This window comes from Pinus tabuliformis, chromosome 4_2 (assembly GCF_031772625.1).
Source record: "Pinus tabuliformis cultivar Carrire ecotype Pingquan chromosome 4_2, CPIR1, whole genome shotgun sequence".
In the NCBI taxonomy this organism is placed as follows: domain Eukaryota; kingdom Viridiplantae; phylum Streptophyta; class Pinopsida; order Pinales; family Pinaceae; genus Pinus; species Pinus tabuliformis.
In genome coordinates, this window is record NC_142304.1 from 765,741,251 (window position 1) to 765,768,795 (window position 27,545).

Here is a 27,545-nt window from a genome sequence, read left to right on the forward strand (position 1 = left end):
CGGATAGACCAATTTGGTCTCAGTGGACGTTAACCACTATCATCATCATCATTAGATTTAATAATAATAATATTATTAATCTAATATTATATGAGGGTTAATAATGTTTTTTGCATGGTAATAATAATAATTTGGCCCATAGGCTTCACCTAAATAAAACTTCTTTATGAGTGTTAGTAATTATAAAAATGTTTATGAAGTAAATATAAAAATATATTTTATTTATTTACCATACCTCTCGTTTATTTATATTTTTATTTATTTATCATTTTGGTTTATTTATATTTATATTTATTTATCATTTCTCTTTTATTTACCATGGTATTTGGCCCATAGGCTTGTTATATAATTAGAGGTTGATTTATAATCCTATTTGATATATTTTTATTTATTCACTGTAACTCTTTTATAAATATGGTATTTGGGCCATCGACTTCACTTAAATAATTTTTTTTGTGTTTTAGTAAATATAAAAAGGTTTATGGAGTAAATATAAAATGAAGTTTTATTTATTTACCATACCTCTAGTTTATTTATATTTTTATTGTTTTACCATATCTCCTGAATAAATATAAAAAAAAAGTTTTATTTATTTATCATACCTCTAATTTATTTATATTTGTATTTATTTACCATACCTATTTTTTGAATGTTGGTATATTGTGTTTATACATAATACTAATTAGATTAATTTTGAAATAAAATGGACATTAAATTAAAAATATTAAATATTACGTTTACATATTCATTTTTTTTTTATGTGAGATCCATATCATTAAAATAATTTTTGGTTTTTTTAAACGAATTTCATTAAAATCATTTTTGATTTTTTTAACGACTTTCTTTCCGAAAAAGGAAAACAAACAACTCCAATATATTTGATAAGGACAACTCCAACATGTCTGGTAGGGAAAGACCACTATAAGTAAATCATGCCATCTTAATTTCAATCTATTCTCTTAAAATGTTAAACACGTATCATTAAAAATAATTTCTGTTTTTTCAACACAGGAAATACGTCTTGGTAGGGAAAGAACACGTGAGAAAGTTTGGTAAGTAAAAACACTTCAATATGTGTGGTGAGAAGTGACCACACAACAGACGCTTCGGCTGGAAGACTGGGACCAGCGGATCGCCCAGTTGCCAGTCTTATTTGTCATTCTCTTTTCTTGACTTCTACCAACAACCCCCTGGACTTTTTCATACAAAATTCATGAGAGTGCAACAATTTCACAGCCCTTCTTGCAAGTTCTAAGGAGACTCCTTCACGCCATTTTTAGGCCAATTCATTACATCTCTGGTTCTTCTTGCCGCAAGTAATTTTGAGTGGTACGTATCTGGCTATATTACAGTACCCACTATTACTCTTTGCGATTTGCATTTTTCAGCTCCTGCAATCTTGTACCACTAAATTCATTCATAAAATGTGCATCTGTGTCTACGTTTACATCATTGCCATTTTTCACCTACTGCAATAATGTATTCATAGGATGAGCATCTGTGTCTGCGTTTATATCATTGCCATTTTATCCAAATGATGGAAACAATGCAGGAGAACATTTGGAATTTGTGCTGGTTTAAAGGCTTATATGGCAGCTCCAATGGCAGAGGGCAAACCTGAATCTCAAGTTCCTCAGGTCTTATCCTTGTACCTATTATTATGCTAATACAATTCATTCAGGTCTTTTTGTCCCTAATGTTCTGTCAATACTATTCATTGCAGAGAGAGAGAGAGAGCTTGTGTAGCGTGTATTTAAATTCAGAGATGGTTTTGAATGATGCACATGTGTGGATACTGTTTAAACCCAGAAACCTAATCAGATAAATAAAATTCAAACTCGAATTGATTCTTATAGACTTGTCTAATCGTGTTGCAAACTTCCCATGAGCTGCTGGAGTTCCACCATACAAGATGTCAGAGTTTTGATCGATTCAGAACTCTGATCATTTTTTTTGACTATCTGGGTCGATTTAGAATTGGGCAAAACACTGGGCATTATTTCAGGATACCCAGAACTTGAGTCATGGTGGAACTCTGATCATTCTTGAAATAGCTATCTAATTGTCAGAAAAAGGGTCCCTTTTGTTACAAGATTAGCTTACTCCAATTCTTATTAGAGCAGATGTGCTTGGTGACTGGTCACATCGTCAGTAGGTGACTTACACAATATACTGGTTGAAGCTCTGGATGGTGGTGGATTTTGCCTAGTAGTCAGTAGATGCACTGGGGTTGACGGAATAGTTAGTGGGTATCTTAGCTCACTCATCATATATCATCTATGAGTTCTCTTTATATTTGATACATGGACGAATGATTTATTTAGGATTCCCTTTGATGTTAAGCTGGCAAAGCCCAGTGGTCGAATGTAACTCCATTTTTATTAAGCATCCACATTCTTACTATGGCTCGAGAGATCCATCCTGATTGCTATTGATCTATTCAACTTGTCAAATACAGGTCCCACTTATGTTTTTAAGGTTTTTCTTTTCTATTGCTAGAGAGAATCTCTGTAAACAAGACTTCTAAGAGATTGGTCTATTATGAAGTGACGAGGTTGTTATCCATCTGTAAGCATGCTTTTTAATCTTCAGTTCACTGATTCCTAGAATTGACAATTTTGATATTTCCTTGGTATCATTGAACTGGTACATCATCAAGTTTTATTTCTTATGGCATGGTTGTTTTTAGGTTAACAGAAAAAATCAATTTTAATGGTTGCAAGCTCAGAAAAGAGGTAATGGATTGCACTTGTATTATCTGCCTGAATGCTAATGGTTGACTTTGCTGGACTATGACTAACAAGGGTAGTTGGGCTTACTTAGTTGCTTGTAGTTATAAAATCAACTATGGACAGCCCCCTTAATCACCAAAGTAAACCTGATGATCTATGGTCTATCTGTTGAAGAGGTTAAGTCACCTAAGGTAGTCCTGATACAAATCGCAAACGTTAACATTGGATCCTTAACCTATCCTGATCCCAACACAACGAGTTTGCTTGACATGTTTTTTTTTTTCAATTTGTTTATTTTTCTTCTAAGGGAAAAATCGCCATTTCGAAAAGAATTCACACTCTTAATGTGCTAATATACTTATCAGTAAGATCCTCCTTCTTGTACCTCCTTTCATCTACAGATCCGTAAGGTCTTCTATTTTGCCGAAATCCAAGCCTAAACAAAGGCTCTTCATTAAATTTCCTTAAAGAGTCTTAGAAACAGCTCCTGTATCCTTCAGCTGTACGGCAAGAAAATCTATCATCTATTCGTGCAAATTTAAAAGTGAATAAAAATATGAAAATCTTTTCTATATCCTTCAACTATACTGCAAGAAAATCTATCGTCACTTTTACATATTTAAAAGCAAACAAATTCTGATCTTTTTTCAAAATGCTGCAACTTTCAGAACTTCTTCAGGAACAATAGTCTTCAGAGATTGAAGAAGATCTTTCTCTTGAGTTCTGTTAGTTTTGACAACGAATTAGGTAATTGTAAATAAATAGTTACATATCGAATGTTTAGTTATGTAACGGTAGTTAGTGACATGAATATATCGAATGCTCATGTAGAGGCAGAATCGTGGTTGAATAAAGCAGATCTAAATTCAGTTTCATATTCGGTTTCTTGTTTTGTTTGATTCTCTGTTTCTTTTCCCTTCATTTGTACAATAAATGGTATCAGAGCCAGCGTGTGTAATCAAATCTGCGGTGGGAGCCTGACGTAGCTGCTGCGGACGTGTGTGTGTAATCAAATCTGCGGTGGGAGCCTGACGTAGCTGCTGCGGACGTGTGTGTGTAATCAAATCTACGGTGGGAGCCTGAGATCAAATCTGCAGTGGATGTAATCTGTGGTGGATGTGTGTGGTCGAACCCCTGGAGCCTGACGTAGCTGCTGCCTGGAGAAGTGAAAGACCTCGCTGCGCTAGAATGCAGAAGTGAAAGACCTTGCTGGTGGAATCGATATTGCTGAGCTTTGTAAGCGTGGAGCGTGGTAGATTTCTCTGCGTGAAGGGTTGTTCTGCATGTTGCCTGAACCAGTTCTGCGTGTTGCCTGAACCAGCGCTAGACCTGCGTGTATTTGCTATTTGAGTGGTGAGTGTTCGTTGGTCGAGGAGGAGGCGTGTTTGCTGCCACAGTTGCAGCCAGAAGTGCTGCCAGATCTGCGCATGCAAGAGTGACTTGCCTGTGTGCAATCCCATCAAGCTGCTGCTGCCTGTTGAACCCGGGTATTTATTAAAATTTCCAGAACGGTTTTTTATTTTCAGCAGATTTTTGTTTTGAAACAAAACAGCATATTGAAATATTGAAATCAGATCAAGTTTTTTTAAAAAAAGAGTGGTGGTTTTTTATACAAGTTGGAGGAAAAGAAAGGGTTCAGGAAGGGTTTTATTGTGTGTTTAAATCACCAGAGGCTAAGATTTTTTTTTTTTTAATAAGCAAAAACCCTAGAAAGACTGAAACCCTAGGAAGGAGGAAAAATGGCCAAGATGTCAAATGCAAGATTCGAGGTGGAGAAATTCACCGGAAAGAGCAATTTTGCTCTTTGGAAACTGAAGGTTAAGGATCTGCTTGTGCAACAAGGGTTGCACAAGGCATTGGATGGGGCAACTAAGAAACCTGCAACCATGACTACTTCAGACTGGGAGGACTTGGATGCCCGAGCTCTCAGTACCATCCGGTTATGTCTAGCGGATGAAGTTCTCTTCAATATTGTTGAAGAGACTACGGCGTCAGGATTGTGGGAAAAACTTGAAAACCTCTATATGACAAAATCATTAACCAACAGAATTTATCTGAAACGACAGTTATACAGTCTTCGAATGAAAGAAGGTTCAAACATTGCAGAGCATTTGAATGTTTTTAATACACTAATTTGTCAATTAACAGATATGGAAGTCAAGATACAGGAAGAAGATAAAGCCATAACCTTGCTGTGTTCTCTGCCTGAATCATGGGATCACTTCGTAACTTCAATCAGTTTCAGCTCTGCTGATTCTTTAAAGTTTGAATCAGTCGTGGGAGCTCTTCTGTCTGAAGAAGTACGAAGGAAATCCAGCACTGAAACAGCTGCATCAGAAGCCATGGTCGCTAGAGGACGCTCAAAGGAAAGAGGAGAAAAACCAAGGGGGTCTTCCAGGTCGAAATCGAAGGGCAAGAAGTGTAAGGCAAAATGCTGGAACTGCGGTAAAGTTGGACACTTGAAGAAGGACTGTTGGAAACGGAAGGAATCTGAAAACCCGAAGAACGAAGCGAATCAGGCTGATTCAGGTATGGTAGACGAAGTTTTATCTGCTGAAGAATTGTGTATGATAGATGAAACTTCACCTGAATGTAATGTCTCTCAGAGTTTTGATAGCTGGCTGTTAGACTCTGGTGCTTCGCATCATATGTGCCCACATAGAAATTGGTTTACTTCGTATGAAAATGTAAACGGTAGTTCTGTGTTTATGGGTAACAATATGTCATGTCAGACTGTTGGAATGGGAGATATCAGGATTAAGATGTATGATAACACAGTTAGGACATTAACTAGTGTTAGACATGTACCCGATTTGAAGAAAAATTTAATCTCTTTGGGAGTGTTGGATTCAGATGGTTATAAGTTTACAGGTCAGGATGGCGTCTTGAAAGTCTTCAAAGATGCCCTTATGGTTATGAAGGCAGAAAAGGTCGGAAATCTTTACAAGTTAAAAGGAAGTACTCAGGTCGGTGAAGCAGCGGTTGCGTCAGAAAAGGAAGAAGCAGGTACTCGTCTGTGGCATCAGCGTTTGGGTCATATGAGCGAGAAAGGTCTTCACATACTTATGAAACGTAAATCTCTTCCCGGTCTGAAATCCTTGAATTTAGATTTCTGTAAACATTGTGTGTATGGAAAACAGTGTAAACAGAGATTTAAAGTTGGCAATCATAATAGTAAAGATGTTTTAGACTACATTCAATCTGATCTGTGGGGGCCTTCCCCTGTTGTGTCATATGGAGGTGCATTGTATTTTTTAACGTTCATTGATGATTACTCTCGTAGAGTTTGGGTCTATATGCTAAAAAGGAAAGCTGATGTATTAAATGTCTTTAAACAATTTAAAATAATGGTAGAGAAAAGAACAGGCAAATCTATTAAATGTCTAAGAACTGACAATGGTGGTGAGTTCACTTCTGTTGAATTTGAACAATACTGTAAGGATGAGGGCATTGTTAGACACAAAACTGCTGTTTATACTCCTCAGCAAAATGGTGTTGCTGAGCGTATGAATCGGACTCTTATGGAAAGAGCCAGAAGCATGATCAGCAATGCTAACTTGCAAAAGGAGTTGTGGGCAGAAGTAGTATCTACTGCTTGTTATTTAGTTAACAGGTCACCTTCAGTAGCAATTGATTGTAAAATTCCTGAAGAAGTCTGGACAGGTCAGTCTTGTGACTATTCTCATTTGAGGATATTTGGCTGTGATGCTTATTCTCTTATTCCGAAAAATCAGCGTTCAAAATTAGATCCAAAGTCAAAATGTTATGTCTTTGTTGGGTATGACTATGCAGTGAAATAAAATAGGTTGTGGGATCTTACATTGCGGAAGATAGTCATTAGTAGAGATGTAACATTTGATGAATCCTCTTTGTTAAAATCAAATGTTGAAAGAATTGAACAGGAACAGGTATCGCCGAGTCAACGAGTTCAGTTGGAGGCTAGATCTTTCGGTGACAGTCGAAAGGAAGGAGAGACTTCTGGAGACAAAGGTGTTGAAGACACAAAGGAAGCCGTTGAAGCTTCTGAACCAGTGCAAGTTTCTGAACCAGTTCAGCAACCAGTCGCTCTGAGAAGGTCTACAAGGGAAAGGAAAACTCCCAAAAGGTATGAAGATTCTGCTTCATCTGTTGCTTTGGTTACTGAAGATGGGGAACCTTCTTGTTATCAGGAAGCAGTAGATGATACAGATAGCGAGAAATGGAAAATGGCTATGGAAGAAGAAATGGACTCCTTAGCCAAAAACAATACCTGGGATCTTGTAGAGCTTCCTGAAGGGAGAAGTGTTGTTGGATGTAAATGGGTCTTCAAGCTGAAACGGAAAGTTGATGGTAGTATTGAAAGGTATAAGGCGCGACTGGTAGCAAAAGGGTATTCTCAGGTTGAAGGTATAGACTTTCATGAGATTTTTTCTCCAGTTGTAAAACTTGTTTCTATACGTACTGTGTTGGCACTAACTGCGTTGCTTAATCTTGAGTTAGAACAGTTAGATGTTAAAACAGCTTTTCTACATGGTGATTTGAACGAAGAGATATATATGGAACAACCAGAAGGTTTTGTACGAGGTCGCAGCAGAAGATTAGTTTGCAAGCTCAGGAAATCATTGTATGGTCTGAGGCAGTCTCCCAGACAATGGTACAAGAAGTTTGATTCCTTCATGGTGAGCCAGAACTTTATAAGAAGTGAGTATGATCATTGTGTGTACTTCAAAAGTTTCAGTGGCGTATTCATTATCTTAGCTTTCTATGTTGACGATATGCTTATTGCAAGCAAAAGCATGGAAGAGATCAACAGGTTAAAGGCTCGACTCTCTAGGACGTTTGATATGAAGGATCTTGGAGCAGCAAAACATATCTTGGGCATGGAGATACACAGAGACAGGAAAAATGGTAAGCTTTGGTTGTCACAGCAGAAGTATGTGGAGAAGGTACTTGAAAAGTTCTCTATGAATAATGTGAAACCTGTTAATGTTCCTTTAGCTTCCCATTTTAAGCTTTCTTCGGTTTTGAGTCCTAGAGCTGATGAAGAAAAGCAGTATATGTCTCATGTACCATATGCAAATGCTGTAGGCAACTTAATGTATGCGATGGTATCTACAAGACCTGACATTTCACATGCAGTTGGAGTTGTCAGCAGGTTCATGGCAAATCCAGGTAAAGAACATTGGCAAGCAGTGAAATGGGTGCTTCGATATCTAAGAGGCACAAGTGATCATTGCATCGTCTTTAATGTTAGTGAAGGATCAGTCTGCGGATATGTAGATGCTGACTATGCAGGTGATTTGGACAAAAGAAGATCTACTACAGGTTACGTCTTTACTCTTGCAGGTGGAGCAATTAGTTGGATGTCAAAGCTTCAAGACACGGTTGCATTGTCCACTACCGAAGCTGAATATATAGCTGCTTCAGATGCCAGTAAAGAAGCAATCTGGTTAAAGGGTTTGCTTGATGAGATTGGAAGGACGCAAGAGAAAGTGAATGTACTTTGTGACAGTCAAAGCGCTATTCACTTGGCTACAAACCCTGCCTATCATAGCAAAACCAAGCACATTGATGTAAGGTATCATTTTCTGAGACATGTGATCGATGGCGGAAAAGTAGCTCTTAAAAAGGTCCATACACGAGAAAATTGTGCAGACATATTCACAAAGCCAGTTACAGTAGAGAAGCTGCGGTGGTGTTTAGCTTCTCTTGGCTTGTAGGAAAGATGATGAATGGGAAAATTGTTGTCAAGGTGGAGTTAACTTGTTGGGACTCTGGACACCACATATCTCCACAATGGTATGATATTGTCCACTTTGGGCCTAAGCCCTCATGGATTTGTTTTTGGGCTTTACCCCAAAAGGCCTCATACCAATGGAGATATTTGTTCATCCTTATATACCCATGATCCTTCCCACTTCTACCACTTCTAATCAATGTGGGACTTTGTTCGTATACCCAACAATCCTCCCCTCGAACAAAGGACCATCGAGCCTCCCCTCAAACCATCCGCAGGATTCTCCCCTCTCTACCAACCAGGATTCTCCGCTCCAATGCGTTGGAAGCACACGCCTTACATGGTAGCACCACCTGTCTCGAGAGATTGCTCCATCCCAGGTCAACTCCTCTTCACCGTGTTGGGGAACAAGACACGTCCATGAAGAATCCGGAGCACACCGCCTGTTTAACCGAGCTCATCCACAGGCTTACGGGGGCTCACCATCTTTGTTCGGCATTCTGAGGATTCATCCACTTGGGTAACTTCGAACTTGGCTCTGATACCACTTGTTGGGACTCTGGACACCACATATCTCCACAATGGTATGATATTGTCCACTTTGGGCCTAAGCCCTCATGGATTTGTTTTTGGGCTTTACCCCAAAAGGCCTCATACCAATGGAGATATTTGTTCATCGTTATATACCCATGATCCTTCCCACTTCTACCACTTCTAATCAATGTGGGACTTTGTTCGTATACCCAACAAGTTCTTCTATTATCATCTTTCCCTCAGCAACCTGTTGACCTTATTTTGATAGCCTGTCTGCATCTTTATTTTGTTTTCTGTACACGAGTGAAAGTAATTGACTCAAAAGAATTTTCTATGGCCGTTAGTTGGTCACCTAAATTTTCAACATTGATGTTTAGGAGTTGACCAGATCCATACATCCATTTAATCACTAGGGTGGATTTTCCGAAAACCTGAACTTGTTTCTCCATATCACTTTTTAAGAAAAGTCTGAAAGCCATTATTTCTGTGAAGTTATGTGAACCTTTTCCCAATCCTGCTTTCATCTTAATTTTATTGTCTTTGAAAGTACATCGAATACATCCTGAACTACTCCTGTTCTGTGTGCCTTGGCTTGACCCATGAAAATATCCCCAAGCCTGCTCTTAGTTTATAACCAGCTCTGCTAACTGTCTTCTTGCCTTTTGAATAATTGGCATTCTATAAACTGTGGCTAGAGCTCTAATTTGATGTGTAACTTGGAAGGAGGATATACCTTTTTCTTCAAAGAGCAATGGATTTCTTGCTTGCCACACTCTCCACACTCTCCATATTGTCAAAAAGGGCAAAGCACGTGATTCCTTTATTTCTCTCTTGCGTCATCGATGTCTTAAACATTCTTCAACTATATCACCTATCCAACCATGTGTCACACCTGTTATCTGCTCAACCTCTATCCAAATTTGTTTAGTATATGAGCATTCAATGAGCAGATGAGATGTTGTTTCTTTATCTTCTCTGCAAAGGGTACATATTCCAGGCCCCTGTCTAGCTCTTTTTTGTATCATTTCCCAAGTTAGAACCTTATTCATTTTTGTTAACCACGCATATATTTTTGGTTTTGTTCAGGGCTTTCACTTTCCAAAGTTTTTTCCACTACCAGGCTGTATTTTCTGGCTCTAAGAAGAAGTTGGCTTGGTATTTTACGTTCATTGAATAATATCTCAAGAGTTTGATTTATCATTTTTCTACCAAACAATTGTATCGTCCTCCTTTCTTTACATGGCTTTTGTGCAGCCTATCTACATAAGCATTCCACAATATTGCATCTTCCACTTCTAATCATACCCTGTCTACCTTCACTCACTCCTGCTGCCATATATCTGTATTCCCCTGATCTGCCATAGAGTGAAAGTACCCTTAACTTGTACAATCTCTCTCAGTCCTTCAGGTAGCCTTTGTTCATTCCTGTGGCATACTCAATGATCTATACTAACCCCCCCCTTCTCCCTAGACCCCACATCCATACCAACCAGTTTCCAATCAAAGGGAAAGACAGTACTTGTGCCTTCTAGTGCGTGGACACATTTTTATAGACTTCCTCTGATTCCCTTCATCCGCCATCTGACTTAGTGAAAAGACGCTGATCTTGTACGATCTCTCTTAGACATTAAACCTTCCGGTAACCTGCATTCATTCCTGCAGCTCACCCAAGGGTCTAGACTCTATACTAACCCTCACCTTTTCTCTAGACCCTACATCCATACCAATCAGTTTTCAATCAAAGGGAGAGACTGTACTCATGCCTTGTAGTGTGTGGACTTCTTACAAGCCATTAGTACAGATATCTCACTAAACTTGTCTACGACCACATATACGTAGTCATTCCATCTTGTTGTCCTCAAGAAACCCTCAACAAGTTCCATCAATATATTTTCCCATGGACTTGTAGGCACTGGAAGTGGAGTGTATAGTCCATGCTCTCTGTTATTGGGCTTGCTGGTACAGCATAACGTACAATCTCTGATAGAACTAGCTGTTTCTTGTATCTTGGGCCAATATACATACCTTCCCAATTTATCCAGCCTTACTGACACCAAAATCCCAACAATCTTGCAGATATGAGCCTCCATTATCAACTGTATGTTTTCTTCCTTTGGCACACAAAGCTTCCCCATCTTCTAGAGTAGTACATCTTGAAGATGGTAATCAATGTCTACTTGTTCCAGTTGACCTTGCAGCTGCTGATTTGCTTTGTGCAACTGTAAATGGTTTACAACATTCTCATAACTGTTAGCACCACTTTTATTTTTTGTGTTCTAGGATTTCTATGTTCTGGTTTTCTGTTTATCTCTATACAGCTTGTGCTTATAACATGGGCATGAGTTGAATTGTGTGGTGTGCAGTTTTCTTGACATATACTTAGGTCTGCAGCCTGACTGGTACATGTTTAGGAGATTGTTGTTGCTGTATTTGACTGTTTTCTTAAACACACATAATCAAGCGCTGACAGGAAATGCTCCAGTGAGCTCTGGAATGCTGCATTGGTCTTTTTTGATCTGTCCACGAATTTCTTTAGAAAAATTAAAATTAAGATTCTTGTGAATGGTACTGGTCTGGCCGATATTTTTGTTGATAAATTGTACTGAAGGAAGGTGTGCTATTCAAACAGGATGTCCTAGATGAAGAGAAAGGTCGTGTACGAGTTATCACTCTTAATAACCCACGTAAACTGAATATCATTAGCAGGGAAGTGGTAAGATAATCAAATTTTGTCTCATTACAACAAACATGTTTTCTTAAATTGCTTCAATAATTCCTCTAATATTATGTTCAGATAATCAGATTAGCTGAGATCTACGAGAAATGGGAGAAAGAAAATGACGCGGAGATAATAATCATGAAGGTAAAACTTTCCACTGTATTTGATTGCAACGTTTTATTGCCAAAATCTAAATACTGTGAGTACCACTTCCAAACTTATCTCAACATTTGTGTATTTCTTTCAGGGAGCTGGGCGAGCATTTTCTGCTGGGGGAGACTTGAGGGTATTTTATTATGGCAAGGCAGGTTGGTATCCAACCTTTTGGAACATTGACATCTTTACTCAAGGGCATAGTTTCAGAAGATTCACTGTTATCTTGCATACTTAAGTGACAGGAGATGTTTATTGGTTTTCTGCTCACAGTAACTATGACTATTATTTTGGTATTAATTTTCTGACCTACGAAGTGTTTGATACATGTAAAAACGTAGATATCGACACTATATTCTTAAAAAATATTCAAGATAACGCAGATTTGACTGTATCTTGATTCTTTGTGACTGTCTGTGAGAGAGAAAAGACCGAGTTTGGTTTAAGATTAGTCAACTATTTTTGCAGACAAACTTGCTATCGAGCCTGTATACAAAATGTATTGGCTTCAGTATCATCTCCATACATACAAGAAAACTGTGGTAAGGATTTTGATTTTTTTTTTAAATGCAATTTTTGATTCGAGACCCTTGATAATCTGTTGAGAAGAATAACTTGTCTCTTATTTTTAAATTTTTACAGGGAAGGATAATATTTAGATGGTTTTTATATCATGTAAAATTATTGATAAACAATGTACAGCTTCTACTGTGCTCATTTAGAACATTGTTAATGTGCCATTGCTGGCATATTATCCGCCTCCAGCATGTCTTACAAAAATAGATGGAAGCTTTCTTCTTCTAATTTTCGTGTTTCTTTTGAATTGATTTCATCCCTTTTTTTGTGTGTTTAACTCAGGTAGCAATTGTTAATGGACTTGCAATTGGAGGAGGTGCAAGTCTAACATTAGCATCCACTTTTAAAGTAGTCACAGAGAAAACTGTGAGTTCATTCAATCCTCAATGAAAAATTTCCTCTTCTTACAGACGCTTAGCAGATATCTTTTAATTTTTAAGCAAAGTAAACTGCCACCAAATGTAAGACTGAGATAAAGGTAAACATTGTGAGATAATGCATATACACAATAACAGAATATTGCAGAGAGAAATTATACTTGGATCATGTATTCTTGCAATGCATAAAGTCTTATAACATATTCTTTATGTGGAGGGGAACATACAGATAAGATAAGATAAATGTATTAATGGCAATGCCCAACAAATGACCACTGAAGTAGGTCAATGGGACTGTTTTAGGTAGTGTGATGTCAATGAGTACAGTGAGATATGTGACTCCCCAACCACCTAATTAATAATTTTATTACTAATTAATAATATTGTCCTACATGATTTAGTTTCTGTTGCACTATAATATTTATTGTACAGATGAAGGAAAGAAACAGAGAACAGCAAGACAAGAAATCGAATGCTCAACTGAAATTTTGGATCGGACTGTTTTATTTAACAATGAGTTTCACACTGCGTTTCATTTCATGGGCAAATGCCTGTTTTATAGTTACATAACTAATTAACCGTTACAGATCTATTCGTTACAATGAACTGTCTATACCTAAATTTCCTAAACCGACTAAATCGTTGTCAAAACTAACAAACTCCACCTTGACAACAATTTTCCCATTCATCATCTTTCCTGCAAGCCAAGAGAAGCTAAACACCATCGCAGCTTCTCTACTGTAACTGGCTTTGTGAATATGTCTGCACAATTTTCTCGTGTATGGACCTTTTTAAGAGCTACTTTTCCGCCATCGATCACATGTCTCAGAAAATGATACCTTACATCAATGTGCTTGGTTCTGCTATGATAGGCAGGGTTTGTAGCCAAGTGAATAGCGCTTTGACTGTCACAAAGTACATTCACTTTCGCTTGCGTCCTTCCAATCTCATCGAGCAAACCCTTTAACCAGATTGCTTCTTTACTGGCATCTGAAGCAGCTATATATTCAGCTTCGGTAGTGGACAACACAACTGTTTCTTGAAGCTTTGACATCCAACTAATTGCTCCACCTGCAAGAGTAAAGACATAACCTGTAGTAGATCTTCTTTTGTCCAAATCACCTGCATAGTCAGCATCTACATATCCACAAACTGATCCTTCACTACCATTAAAGACGATGCAATGGTCACTTGTGCCTCTTAGATATCGAAGCACCCATTTCACTGCTTGCCAATGTTCTTTACCTGGATTTGCCATGAACCTGCTGACAACTCCAACTGCATGTGAAATGTCAGGTCTTGTAGATACCATCACATACATTAAGTTGCCTACAGCGTTTGCATATGGTACATGAGACATATACTGCTTTTCTTCATCAGCTCTAGGACTCAAAACCGAAGAAAGCTTAAAATGGGAAGCTAAAGGAACATTAACAGGTTTCACATTATTCATAGAGAACTTTTCAAGTACCTTCTCCACATACTTCTGCTGTGACAACCAAAGCTTACCATTTTTCTTGTCTCTGTGTATCTCCATGCCCAAGATATGTTTTGCTGCTCCAAGATCCTTCATATCAAACGTCCTAGAGAGTTGAGCCTTTAACCTGTTGATCTCTTCCATGCTTTTGCTTGCAATAAGCATATCGTCAACATACAAAGCTAAGATAATGAACATGTCATTGAAACTTTTGAAGTACACACAATGATCATACTCACTTCATATAAAGTTCTGGCTCACCATGAAGGAATCAAACTTCTTGTACCATTGTCTGGGAGATTCCCTCAGACCATACAATGATTTCCTGAGCTTGCAAACTAATCTTCTGCTGCGACCTCATACAAAACCTTCTGGTTGTTCCATATATATCTCTTCGTTCAAATCACCATGTAGAAACGTTGTTTTAACATCTAACTGTTCTAACTCAAGATTAAGCAACGCAGTTAGTGCCAACACAGTACGTATAGAAACAAGTTTTACAACTGGAGAAAAAATCTCATGAAAGTCTATACCTTCAACCTGAGAATACCCTTTCGCTACCAGTCGCGCCTTATACCTTTCAATACTACCATCAACTTTCCGTTTCAGCTTGAAGACCCATTTACATCCAACAACACTTCTCCCTTCAGGAAGCTCTACAAGATCCCAGGTATTGTTCTTGGCTAAGGAGTCCATTTCTTCTTCCATAGCCATTTTCCATTTCTCGCTATCTATATCATCTACTGCTTCCTGATAACAAGAAGGTTCCTCATCTTCAGTAACTAAAGCAACAGATGAAGCAGAGTCTTCATACCTTTTGGGAGTTTTCCTTTCCCTTGTAGACCTTCTCAGAGCGACTGGTTGCTGAACTGGTTCAGAAACTTGCACTGGTTCAGAAGCTTCAACGACTTCCTTTGTGTCTTCAACACCTTTGTCTCCAGAAGTCTCTCCTTCCTTTTGACTGTCACCGAAAGATCTAGCCTCCAACTGAACTCGTTGACTCGGCGATACCTGTTCCTGTTCAATTCTTTCAACATTTGATTTTAACAAAGAGGATTCATCAAATGTTACATCTCTACTAATGACTATCTTCCGCAATGTAGGATCCCACAACCTATATCCTTTCACTGCATAGTCATACCCAACAAAGACATAACATTTTGACTTTGGATCTAATTTTGAACGCTGATTTTTCGGAATAAGAGAATAAGCATCACAGCCAAATATCCTCAAATGAGAATAGTCACAAGACTGACCTGTCCAAACTTCTTCAGGAATTTTACAATCAATTGCTACTGAAGGTGATCTGTTAACTAAATAACAAGCAGTAGATACTGCTTTTGCCCACAACTCCTTTTGCAAGTTAGCATTGCTGATCATGCTTCTGGCTCTTTCCATAAGAGTCCGATTCATACGCTCAGCAACACCATTTTGCTGAGGAGTATAGACAGCAGTTTTGTGTCTAACAATGCCCTCATCCTTACAGTATTGTTCAAATTCAACAGAAGTGAACTCACCACCATTGTCAGTTCTTAGACATTTAATAGATTTGCCTGTTCTTTTCTCTACCATTACTTTAAATTGTTTAAAGACATTGAATACATCAGCTTTCCTTTTTAGCATATAGTCCCAAACTCTACGAGAGTAATCATCAATGAACGTTAAAAAATACAATGCACCTCCATATGACATAACAGGGGAAGGCCCCCACAGATCAGAATGAATGTAGTCTAAAACATCTTTACTATTATGATTGCCAACTTTAAATCTCTGTTTACACTGTTTTCCATACACACAATGTTTACAGAAATCTAAATTCAAGGATTTCAGACCGGGAAGAGATTTACGTTTCATCAGTATGTGAAGACCTTTTTCGCTCATATGACCCAAACGTTGATGCCACAGACGAGTACCTGCTTCTTCCTTTTCTGACGCAACCGCTGCTTCACCGACCTGAGTACTTCCTTTTAACCTGTAAAGATTTCCGACCTTTTCTGCCTTCATAACCACAAGAGCACCTTTGAAGACTTTCAAGACGCCATCCTGACCTGTAAACTTATAACCATCTGAATCCAACACTCCCAAAGAGATTAAATTTTTCTTCAAATCAGGTACATGTCTAACACTAGTTAATGTTCTAACTGTGTTATCATACATCTTAATCCTAATATCTCCCATCCCAACAGTCTGACATGACATATTGTTACCCATAAACACAGAACTACCGTTTACATTTTCATACAAAGTAAACCAATTTCTATGTGGGCACATATGATGCGAAGCACCAGAGTCTAACAGCCAGCTATCAAAACTCTGAGAGACATTACATTCAGGTGAAGTTTCATCTATCATACACAATTCTTCAGCAGATAAAACTTCATCTACCATACCTGAATCAGCCTGATTCGCTTTGTTCTTTAGGTTTTCGGATTCCTTCCGTTTCCAACAGTCCTTCTTCAAGTGTCCAACTTTACCGCAGTTCCAACATTTTGCCTTACACTTCTTGCCCTTCGATTTCGACCTGGAAGACCCCCTTGGTTTGTCTCCTCTTTCCTTTGAGCGTCCTCTAGCGACCATGGCTTCTGATGCAGTTGTATCAGTGCTGGATTTCCTTCGTACTTCTTCAGACAGAAGAGCTCCCACGACTGATTCAAACTTCAAAGAATCAGCAGAGCTGAAGCTGATTGAGGTTACGAAGTGATCCCATGATTCAGGCAGAGAACACAGCAAGGTTATGGCTTTATCTTCTTCCTGTATTTTGACTTCCATGTCTGTTAATTGACAAATTAGTGTATTAAAAACATTCAAATGTTCTGCAACGCTTGAACCTTCTTTCATTCGAAGACTGTATAACTGTCGTTTCAGATAAATTCTGTTGGTTAATGATTTTGTCATATAAAGGTTTTCAAGTTTTTCCCACAAACCTGACGCCGTAGTCTCTTCAACGATGTTGAAGAGAACTTCATCCGCTAGACATAATCGGATAGTACTGAGAGCTCGGGCATCCAAGTCCTCCCAGTCTGAAGTAGTCATGGTTGTAGGTTTCTTAGTAACCCGCAACCAAGCAGATCCTTAACCTTCAGTTTCCAAAGAGCAAAATTGCTCTTTTTGGTGAATTTCTCCACCTCGAATCTTGCATTCGACATCTTGGCCATTTTTCCTCCTTCCTAGGGTTTCAGTCTTTCCCAAAAAAAAACTTCCCCAAATCAAACAGAGAAAACCAATCCCCAAATCAAACAGAAAAAACCAATTTCAAATCCTTTGTTTCCTTTCACTAATTCTTGCTTTCCTCCAAAATTAAAAAAATTCTGAGTTTTTTTTTTTTCTTGGAAAAAATAATCCTTGTTTCCTCCAAATTCAAATTTCTGAGTTTCTGGAAAAATAATTCTTGCTTTCTATGATTTGCTATCCTCCAAATGCAAATTTCTGAGAGAAAAAAAAATTCTCAATAAAGGAAAAAAAATCTACCCGGTTCCACACGCCAGGCTGCAAGCAGGCTCCTCCTTATGCTGTCACCGCAGAGAAGGAAAAACAGCAATCTGCTGCTGTCACACGCTGAAGGAAAAAAAAACAGCAATCTGTTTCCTCTGACTCTTCACGCAAGGTTTCAGGGACAGCACCAGCATTGGAACGGCAGCCAAATCTTCAATCCTCCACGCAACACGCAGGCAGATTCTCACAGCGTAATGGAGAAGTTTTCTGGTCTCCACGCAGCACGAGACAACGTTCTGGTTTCCAACGCAGTCAGATTCTCTCAGCGTTCTGGTCTCAACAGAATCGCCACGGTCACACACGGACAGCTCCTCAGCCTTTTCTTCAACTCACAGACGCTTCTGATCACACGCAGCCCAGGCACCGATTGGTCTCAACAGAATCGCCACGGTTCAACTCACAGACGCTTCTGATCACGCTCAGGCAGATTCACGCAGCCCAGGCACCGCCCTTGGAGCTCTGATACCACTTATTGTACAGATGAAGGAAAGAAACAGAGAACAGCAAGACAAGAAATCGAATGCTAAACTGAAATTTTGGATCGGACTGTTTTATTTAACAATGAGTTTCACACTGCGTTTCATTTCATGGGCAAATGCCTGTTTTATAGTTACATAACTAATTAACCGTTACAGATCTATTCATTACAATGAACTGTCTATACCTAAATTTCCTAAACCGACTAAATCGTTGTCAAAACTAACAATATTCAATGAAAAGGAGAATTTCCAAAATTATTTTAAAATGGTAAAAAAGGACTGCATATTTTGTGTGTATGAAAAAGAACAGAAATTTATCTTCCATGAAAAATTACTGAGACTAACAATCTATTGGTGGATACACATTGTAACAGGTCTTGTCAGCGCCTGAGGCTGGCTTTGGATTTCACACCGATGCCAGTCTCTCATACGTTCTTTCACATCTTCCAGGACATCTTGGTAACTATGCTTTGTTGTGGCTAGTCAATATGATGTAACATGGATCTTAAGATGTAAAAGTTTAGGGATGCTACAAGCATCTTTGCTAGAAGTTACATACTTGTGATTAGAAAGTAACACGAGGGAAAGTGTGTTGGATATTTTGTTTGGTAGTATCCTTTTCTCTTGAGATAACCGGCTTTTATTCTGTTTTGGTTGATAAAAATGTAGGGGAGTATCTGGCCTTAACAGGTGCACGACTTGATGGTGTGGAAATGATTTCAACTGGTCTCGGCACTCATTATATTCCATCAGAGGTACTTCTTTTGTGTTAGTTCAGATTCCTTCAAAAGTAGAAAAGGATATACGCTGCTTGGAAATCATTTATGAAATGTGTGTTTTAAATATTAATGTCTTTAGTCCATGGGGCTTTGGATTGACGGTGAATGGGGTGACATAAATATTCTGGTCACATGTGATGAAGCAAGGTCCTCCTTTTACCGAGTTGGTTGAAGTCCCTTTGCTTAGTGTATTATAGTACAAGTTCAATGTAAATCTTCTCCATTTGAAGCAGTGCTATTTTTATTTTGTAAGATGTTCACGGTACTATGTTTACATCAGAAATTGGAAGAATTGGAGAAACGCTTGGTTGATTTGAACTCTGGAGATAGGAACATTGTCAAAGCAGCAATTGAAGAATTTTCGCTTCAAGTCCATCCTGGGGAGAAAAGTATCTTTTATAAGTAAGAAAAAATCAATTTCTGGACGAGTAGTAGTACTAATGGAAGCATTTTGTGTTCTGTTTTGCGTTTTTTGTTTTGTTTTGTTATGGATTCCACACATAGCTGGAGTGTTACAGATATTTCTGTCTATGCAGACTTTCTTTGATTGACAAATGCTTCTCCAAGGATACCGTAGAAGAGATCATAGAAACTTTAGTGAGATTCTTATACTCACCCCCTCTCTGGTCTTTACCATAGACATGCAAAATTCAAATACGCTCATTAAACTTTCAAAGAATGCCTTTGACATTAGATTTTTTTTCCCCTGTACCATAGACATGCAAATATTTTCAGAGAATTCCTTTGAGATTAGTTTTCCTGTTAATGCAACTACGTATATAGCCAATTATCTTCCAATGCGGTTACTATTGTCATGTATGTGAAACTTATGTGCAACGCTACTTTATCATGCAGACAGCAGAGAGCAATATGGAGCGCAATGAATGGATTAAAGACACTATTCAGAAGCTAAAGAGATCTTCTCCGACCGGTTTGAAGATGACATTACGATCGGTAATCTCTTTCTTCCCCACGGTCTAGTGTATTTTCAATCAGATATCTAGTCTGACTTATTGTGTCCTTTTCCTTGGACAACTTTCAAAGGGAGAGACTATTCAGTCTGCCCTAGTTGCATATCAGCTGATGCTTTCCCAAGCCTTTAGAGAAAACACTCCATTATTTTTGCAATCAGTGCAGGCCTCACTGCCGATTCTTGGGAAGAGGTTAAGCAGCCTGCCTTGCATGGTCATTTGACGTCATCCGGCTTTCCCAAGTTGTTGGAGAAAGCACCATCAGTCAGATCTGCATCCGCCTTATATTCAACATGCATCATATCTAAGCCATGTTTTTAGCTTTTCGCATAGTAGGACTAGGAACCTATATTATGCCTTGTTGCTCTTTACCGTTTTCACGCTCAGATATGTATTGACTATTGTTTGAAGTTGCATTTTAACCATACAAATCTAATGCAAAATTACAATCCAAAGGGAAATGTTCAACCAAAATCAATATTATGTTTCTCTTGGGCGCTTATCACCTGGCACCTACTTCATTGACAATAATTAGTAGAACTTATGGAGATGGGACATTATTCTCTGTAATGTGTACCTCTTGTTTCTCTTTAACATGGTTTCAGGCCACTTAGAAAGGAGACACTTTTCCCATCTCTTCTTGTACGAAATCATCTCAGTTGCGTCATTATAAAATTGCCTACTCCATTCATTTTCAAGGCCAATTGAAGCATGATTCATGGAACAAACAAATTTATCCTTTCCAGATATGGATTTCATTAATCTCATCCATTTGATGACACATGGTGTCTCGTAAGTGCACTTCACATTATCGGTAGGTTGTACATGCATGTGACAGAAAAATATCCTGGAGTCCCCTATGAAAACTTTTTCACCCTGAAGAAGTTTAATACAGGCTTAGCCTTTTGGCAATAATTGATTGTAAATGTCAAATACTGCTAAAGTGATTGAAATCTCTGTTTGAAAATTCTACCATGTTAAGGGTTGCTGTAGCCTAGGTTGAGTGTCGTCCCCAGTGATTTTGACTGATTAGATTCCTTTGGGTAATGGTTTCCTAGAGGACAGGCTAATCCCGTCAGGGATATGCTAGAAAACAAAAAAAAAAATGAATTGATTGTATATATTGTTCCAATGGTCATATTCTCAGAAGCTTAATAATTATCAAAGCAATCACGTTTGACAATTTACAAAAGGTGATTGATAGTCAGAACACTCTTTTATAAAATTTTGTATTACAGGTTAGACAAGCACGCAAACAAACACTCTTTGAATGCCTTAAAAAGGAGTTCCGTCTCACCGTAAACACGTTGAGAGGAGTAATATCCAATGATATCTATGAGGTATGATTTAGAATGCTTTCTTTCACTGTTGGCATTAAAACAATATTTTCAGTTTTTTAGGATAATAACTCATCTTGCTTGGCTCTGTCTTGTTTGATTGCCTATTCTGAAGCAATATATATAGTCCAAAATGATAAAATATCTCGCCTGGCTGTGTCTTGTGAAGGGTATCCGAGCTCTGGTTATTGATAAAGATAATTCTCCCAAGGTTTGTGGTATTGTTGTTAGTTACTTTTGGTCACAAGATTTTTTTCATTGAAATATGACAAAATAATGTTATCATACAAGTACCTAATACACATTATCAGTTATGTTCTGGTTTCACTTGGATATGTTTTAACATAATTTCTCACACTATTCTACTTGTTGCAGTGGAATCCTCCTTCTTTAAGTGAAGTCACTGAAGAAAAGCTAGACTTGGTCTTTAATCCACTTGATGAGGAACTTGAAATACAGCTACCACAAGAGGAGAGAATATCAAGGTTAAAGTCTACCCTTATTTGATTTGTTGTGTAGCATTTTAATGCCATTTTTAATCTTACAATTACCAATGAATTTCTCTTACAGGTGGGGAGGCAAATTTGAATGTTCAGGCTTCCATGTAGAGTAACTTCGCCACCTCTACCATGATAATTTGATTTGTTTTGACTAAGTAATGCCCAAGCTTGAGGCTCAATTATAACTTCCACTATTGTGAACCGCAGTCAGGCAAATATGCAAAGAATTTTATAAATATAGTAGAAAAGGATATCCCTTTTCCAAAATGGCAATATTTCATGAGATGGTACATCATATTTACAACAAAGTGCTTTACACTTAAGCCTGAGTTTTAGTAAGGGTTGTAATCCACTGTATGTCAACATTTTATTAAAAAACTCCTTTGTCAAGATTCAACGCATAAGCAAGAAAGATATGGAAAAAATCAGTAAGGATAAAAGCTTCTTTAAAGGATTAAATTTTTTCATTCAAGTTCATGAATAAAAGCTTCTTTAAAGTTTAAAGGGTTAAAATTTTTCATTAAGTTGATAAATACAATTTTGGTTAAGGATTTCTTTTTAAAATTAATTAAGTTGGTCTAGTCTTGTCTTCTCTATCTGATTCATTTCAGTTCATTGGATGATGGAACAACCATTGATGCGGCTGCTTTGCCCTTTTATTTAGGATATCGATAAACAAAGATGAAAGAAAATAGAATTAAGTTTTTTATTTTTAGTTCTATTTTCTAAATAAAAAATTAAAAAGTGGAATTATACATTATTATATTAATTTTTTTATCAGAAGAGTTTAAAAGTTTTTTGGGAAATATTTTTAATAGAAAAAAGTTTTTTGGGAAATATTTTTAATAGAAATGTTTAGAAGTATTTTAGAATTTTTTTTTTAAGATAGATTTAGAAGTATTAAAAAATTGAATTTGTGAAATGAACACAAATGTATCTCATTTACTCTTTTTATTAGAAAAATTAGAAAATTTAACTTGGAAGATGGACAAATATGTGTTTTATTTATCTATAGTATTTTTTGAAAGTTTTAATATTAGGGAAATACCAATCTATATAGTTATCCATATAGTTTTCCTATAAGCATGGTGATCTATAGTTTTTCTTGGAAGTTCTAATATTAGGATAACACCAATCCATATGGTTTTCCTACAAGCATGGTTAATGCACACATATTAGTCAACTCAGGATTGAGATCCTCCTCACCTAGAAAATTTAACTTGTGAGATGGACAAAAATGTACCCCACTTTACATGATCTATAGTTTTTCTTGAAATTTCCAATATTAGGACAATGGAAAACCATATAGTTTTCCTATAAGCATGGTTATATCAATCAACTGGGGATTGAGATCCTCCCCATCCAGATTCAATTGCAGTAAGCGACATGATAAGATTTGATGTAATGGCTTGGATAAAGAAATAATGATATTTTCCATGTGAAAAAAAAGAACACATATCATGAAAAGAATATTTATTCTTTTCAACATTGCATACAACAATCTTAACTTATAAGAAACATGTATAATTACAAGGACTAATCTAATATTATAGCTAACTTTGATGTTGTGAATCACTAGATTTTGACAACTAGAGGGAATTTTGTTAGAATATTAGACTACTAATTATATAACCGATTCCGTACTTGATCCATATTACCAACGTGAAATAGGGAATTGGAAATATTAGAATAATCAACTTCATTAGAAAGGAAAACATTGCTAAGGGACCCCCCTTTGAACCATAGGCAACCTCCATGCATCTTGCTCTTGTGCTAAGCAACCATCATGACAAATCTATTTGCATTTGTTAGTGTAGTGCTTTAGTTTGATTGCTGGTTGATGTAGTAATTTGCAATATCACCTATCACCTATAGTGATTACTGCCTCATGTGCTTCCACAACACTATAATCTTAAATATTATCAATCAATGTATTTATTGCTTCCCATGTTCTTTGTAATGTTATGTCCATGCATTTTTATCGCTACCTCTTTTGATAGGATAGCCCATTTTTATCACTACCTTGTCTAAAGAGGATCCATGCATCCGTTGTAAGTATGCATTTTCTACATAACTTAATAGGATCCTTACATCCATTGAAAGTCTTGCGTCTAATCTCGACATCCATTGCCAAGTGCATTCACTACAATATAATATTATGCTTGCATCATTCACAAGTGTAGCATCCACTATGGATGGGGAATCAGTCTTGCATCTAGCATGAGACAATGTACCCATTGTTTGCATCCATGTTTGGAAACTTGTTATATATCCATTATACACATGCACTTGAATTTTGAATTGTGACATATCTCCTATCAATACTTCTCATCCTTGTTAACATTAGTGCACACATTTAATCTCTAGTTAAAAGCTAACTCCACAAGTTCTTCTTGAACTTATTAACTAAGTCATCATACATGGAACAATCTCCTATCAACCCTTCTACAAGGTGAACTTGCATAAATAAACCTCACTCAAGCATGTTTAACATGCCACCACATTTGTGTTTTGCTCAAGTACAAATCCCTTAAAATTTTCCCATCAAACTTACTATATATATGGGGCTAAGCATCTTGAAACCTTGTATTGACTCAAGCACTAACTCGCCTTCATATTAGTTCCTTATGGTGCTTTGAGTAGGTTGATTGTAGCATGGCTAAATCATGATTGTGCATAATTTTCTAATTCTCCACTTCTACTAAGGTATAAGAACATGGGTGCATAACATTGAATTTAATACCAATCCAAGTTTCTACCTCTTAACATAACCCTTCCCTAATCTAAGATATTCCATCTTAACAAGACACTTTTAAAAATTTTCAACTTGACACTTCTTCTTTTCAAACAAATGTAATTCTAAGTTGGGGTAATATATGGAGAATGCCTCCCAGCCCAATAGTGGGGGAATGTAATTCCTAATTCCGACTAACATTGTCTTGTTTCAAAACTTTCATTTGTTAGGCAAATTAATTGTCTTAATAAAATAAGTCAATTGTTCACACATAACTTATCAATTAGGGTAAGTATGCTTTTTTCAAGGTTATAATGCACAATATATGCATGCAACAATTGTTAACTAACAATGCCTAATTCCTAATTATCGCTAAGCTTTCCTCCACAAGGACTTGGCACTCAATCAAACCAAGATTGTTGTAACTCTTCACACTTGTAGGAATGGAAATCAATTCAACAAAAGTCTCATTATCAAACCCACACTTGCATGAAAATGACAATCTAGACACAATTATGTTGGGAATGAAATTACACTTGCAGAATAAAATAACATTCATCTACTCTAACATCTTTTTTTTGGTCAAGTAACAGTGGAGCCTTCTATTAACCACAATAAATATTACATATATTACATGTCTTTACAAGTGTAAAGACGAACAAGGGATAACCCGATGAAGATTAACCCGAAACAAACCCGAAACCTTATGCCTTAGTCTTACATCTAAACCTCTGCCCATTATCCAACCCGATGGCCATTCGATAAGACCTCCCGTGATCCAACGGTCGTTAAAGAAATCGCTTCGGAGATATGCGCGACCTTTACCAGCTTTATGGAGCCGACAGGGTAAATAAACTGTCAACGTATAAAACTTCGGGTCCATTCTTGGCCTTAACCTCCTCCCATGTTGAAACCCGATGTCCCTTCGATCCGGATCCCATAAGATCCGACGGTCACAAACACTATCGCCTCGGCAACAAGCGCCCCTTTTACACGGTTCACGGACCCGATAAATATTATGAGCCATTGGTTTATAAATGTTCGGGTTCGGTCTGAGACTTAACCTTCGATTACTTTTAGAACCCGAAATCCATACGATTAGGTCCCGGTTGATCTGACGGTCCTCTGCGATATTGGATCGGAAACTTGCATGGTCTTTACCTTTTTTTACGGTCCCGATGAAGATTATGAACCACTGATCTAAAATCTTCGGGTCCGCTTGATTAGTTAACCTTTGGTCACTTTCCCACCCGATATCCATACGATGGCGAAGGCTATCAAGATCTGTGGTTGGCGACCTGCTAAGAAGCCTGCTGTTTACCAAGTGCCCCTTCCCTGTAGAAAGCTCTGTTTTACGCATTTTTGAGGGATCAACGGTTAAGAAATACTTTCGCTTCCGCTCACTCCTGCTTCCACTGGTCTTATTTCTTGTTCATTCTTGATATTCTGGTAGGTCTCCATGTCTTTGGCCGCATGTGTTTGACAATCCTCACGCAATTTTCTGGAGGGTGTTGAATCCCACTCATACCTGCTGTAACTTTCTTTGCATAATGCTCCTTCATTCGCCAGATGATCAGCTAGCATATTGGCTTTCCTTCGCACGTGAATGAAGCTAACCATTCTCAGGGTTTGTAGGTGGGTATGAATGCGCTGAAAGACCTACAAAAGCCGCCAATGCTTTGAAACTTCTCTCGGTGCTTTTCCATTACAAATCTTCTTGACGGCATTAATAATCAGTTCAGAGTCTGCTTCAATGATGGCATTATGTAAATTTGACTCGATCAGTATTTCCAAGCATTGCTCTAAGGCCATGAGCTCCGCCATGTTATTAGTGGCAGTCCCCAAATGACTATGAAAGATAACCTTAATGCACCCCTACTCATCTCTGATGACCCCTCAAAAACCAGCCATCCCTGGGTTACCTTAAGAGGCTCCATCAATATTGAATTTCAAGAAACCATGAGGAGGAGGTTGTCAGATGTCTTTACTAGCATTTATCTGTCTCACACCCTTGTTTATGCTCTGGGGAACTAGCGAATTGAGACCCAACTGCAACAGTATACGAGCGTCCTGGGGTAGAGTAGGGTCCTCAGGAGGTCTTCCTAAAAGGGCTCCAACAATGTCTTTGAGCTGTCTTAATATTTGTGCAATAATGTTATGGGTTGAGCTAGTTTTATTCTTGAAAATCCTGCCATTGCGTTCTTTCTAGACATCCCAGATTAAGAAGCCTGGAACCAGAGTCCAAGCTTTGTTGATGATTTCATTGCCTGAGAAGTCTTTTCTCCAATTCTTCAAGGTGTTGGTAATACTGAGTCTGTCCCTATTAGTATGCCTGAAGATTGAGGCCACCCAATCCCACAAGGAAGAGGTAAAAGGGTAGAGGTTGAGTAAGTGTTCCATTGTCTCCTCTTGTGAACCACATAGATGGCATTTGGATGGGCCAACAAAACCCCTTTTCAGAAGATTTTCCCAAGTTAGAATTTTCTTTTGTTGAACCAACCACATAAACAACTTTATTTTCATCCAATGCTGGTGCTGCCAAAGGTCCTTCCATACCTTATCTGGGTTTTGATAATCAAACCCTAGGGCTATTCGTTTAGCTTCTTTGAGGTTAAAGTTACCTTCTGTGTTTCTTCCCCATCTCAGTTGGTCAGACGATGATGATACCAAAATCTTCCTCTGTTCCAAGTCCTGAGCAAGAGAGCTTGCCTAAGCTTTCAAAGGGTTCTCTTCACTGTAGCCCAGATCCTTCCATATTCTCCATTTACCATTGTTCCTTGCTTGATCCCAAAAGTCACTTACCATGCATAAGCCTTTGTTGTCAATGTCATTATTGAGAGTGGTTAGTTCTGCCCTAAACAAATTTGGTTCCTGCTACTAGTTGTCCTCCCAGAATCTTGTTAGGTTCCCAGCTCGGATCTCCCAAAAGCTGTGCTGCTGGACAATGGCTCTGTTTTCCCAAGCCAGAT

At 37.8% G+C, this 27,545-nt stretch overlaps 1 protein-coding gene across 4 annotated transcripts; it reads left to right on the top strand.

The window, feature by feature from the left end:
- Positions 1–1,061: 1,061 nt before the first annotated feature.
- On the top strand, positions 1,062–22,346 carry LOC149171848 (3-hydroxyisobutyryl-CoA hydrolase-like protein 5). Of its 4 annotated transcripts, none has more exons than XM_089424141.1 (16): positions 1,062–1,329; positions 1,553–1,637; positions 11,591–11,695; positions 11,777–11,845; positions 11,949–12,009; positions 12,323–12,396; positions 12,713–12,796; positions 18,630–18,714; positions 18,925–19,010; positions 19,315–19,436; positions 19,571–19,631; positions 19,890–19,988; positions 21,244–21,345; positions 21,512–21,553; positions 21,718–21,827; positions 21,913–22,346. In XM_089424141.1, exons 2-16 carry the CDS (start codon positions 1,590–1,592, stop codon positions 21,953–21,955), a joined length of 1,191 nt encoding a protein of 396 aa, XP_089280267.1. In that variant the 5' UTR covers positions 1,062–1,329; positions 1,553–1,589; the 3' UTR covers positions 21,956–22,346. The 4 variants fall into 4 exon arrangements, with proteins under 4 accessions (XP_089280267.1, XP_089280268.1, XP_089280269.1 ...); XM_089424142.1 differs by having other exon boundaries at positions 1,063–1,329; positions 11,612–11,695; XM_089424143.1 differs by lacking the exon at positions 1,062–1,329 and adding an exon at positions 3,676–4,219 and having other exon boundaries at positions 11,612–11,695.
- The last annotated feature ends 5,199 nt before the right edge of the window (positions 22,347–27,545 follow it).

Excerpts from the sequence above, each read along its gene's own strand:
- LOC149171848 (XM_089424141.1), top strand. The coding sequence starts at position 1,590 with ATGGCAGCTCCAATGGCAGAGGGCAAACCTGAATCTCAAGTTCCTCAG. Across the intron at positions 1,638-11,590 it reads CTGAATCTCAAGTTCCTCAG|GAAGGTGTGCTATTCAAACA; the intron begins GTCTTATCCTTG and ends ATTGTACTGAAG. Across the intron at positions 11,696-11,776 it reads ATATCATTAGCAGGGAAGTG|ATAATCAGATTAGCTGAGAT; the intron begins GTAAGATAATCA and ends TATTATGTTCAG.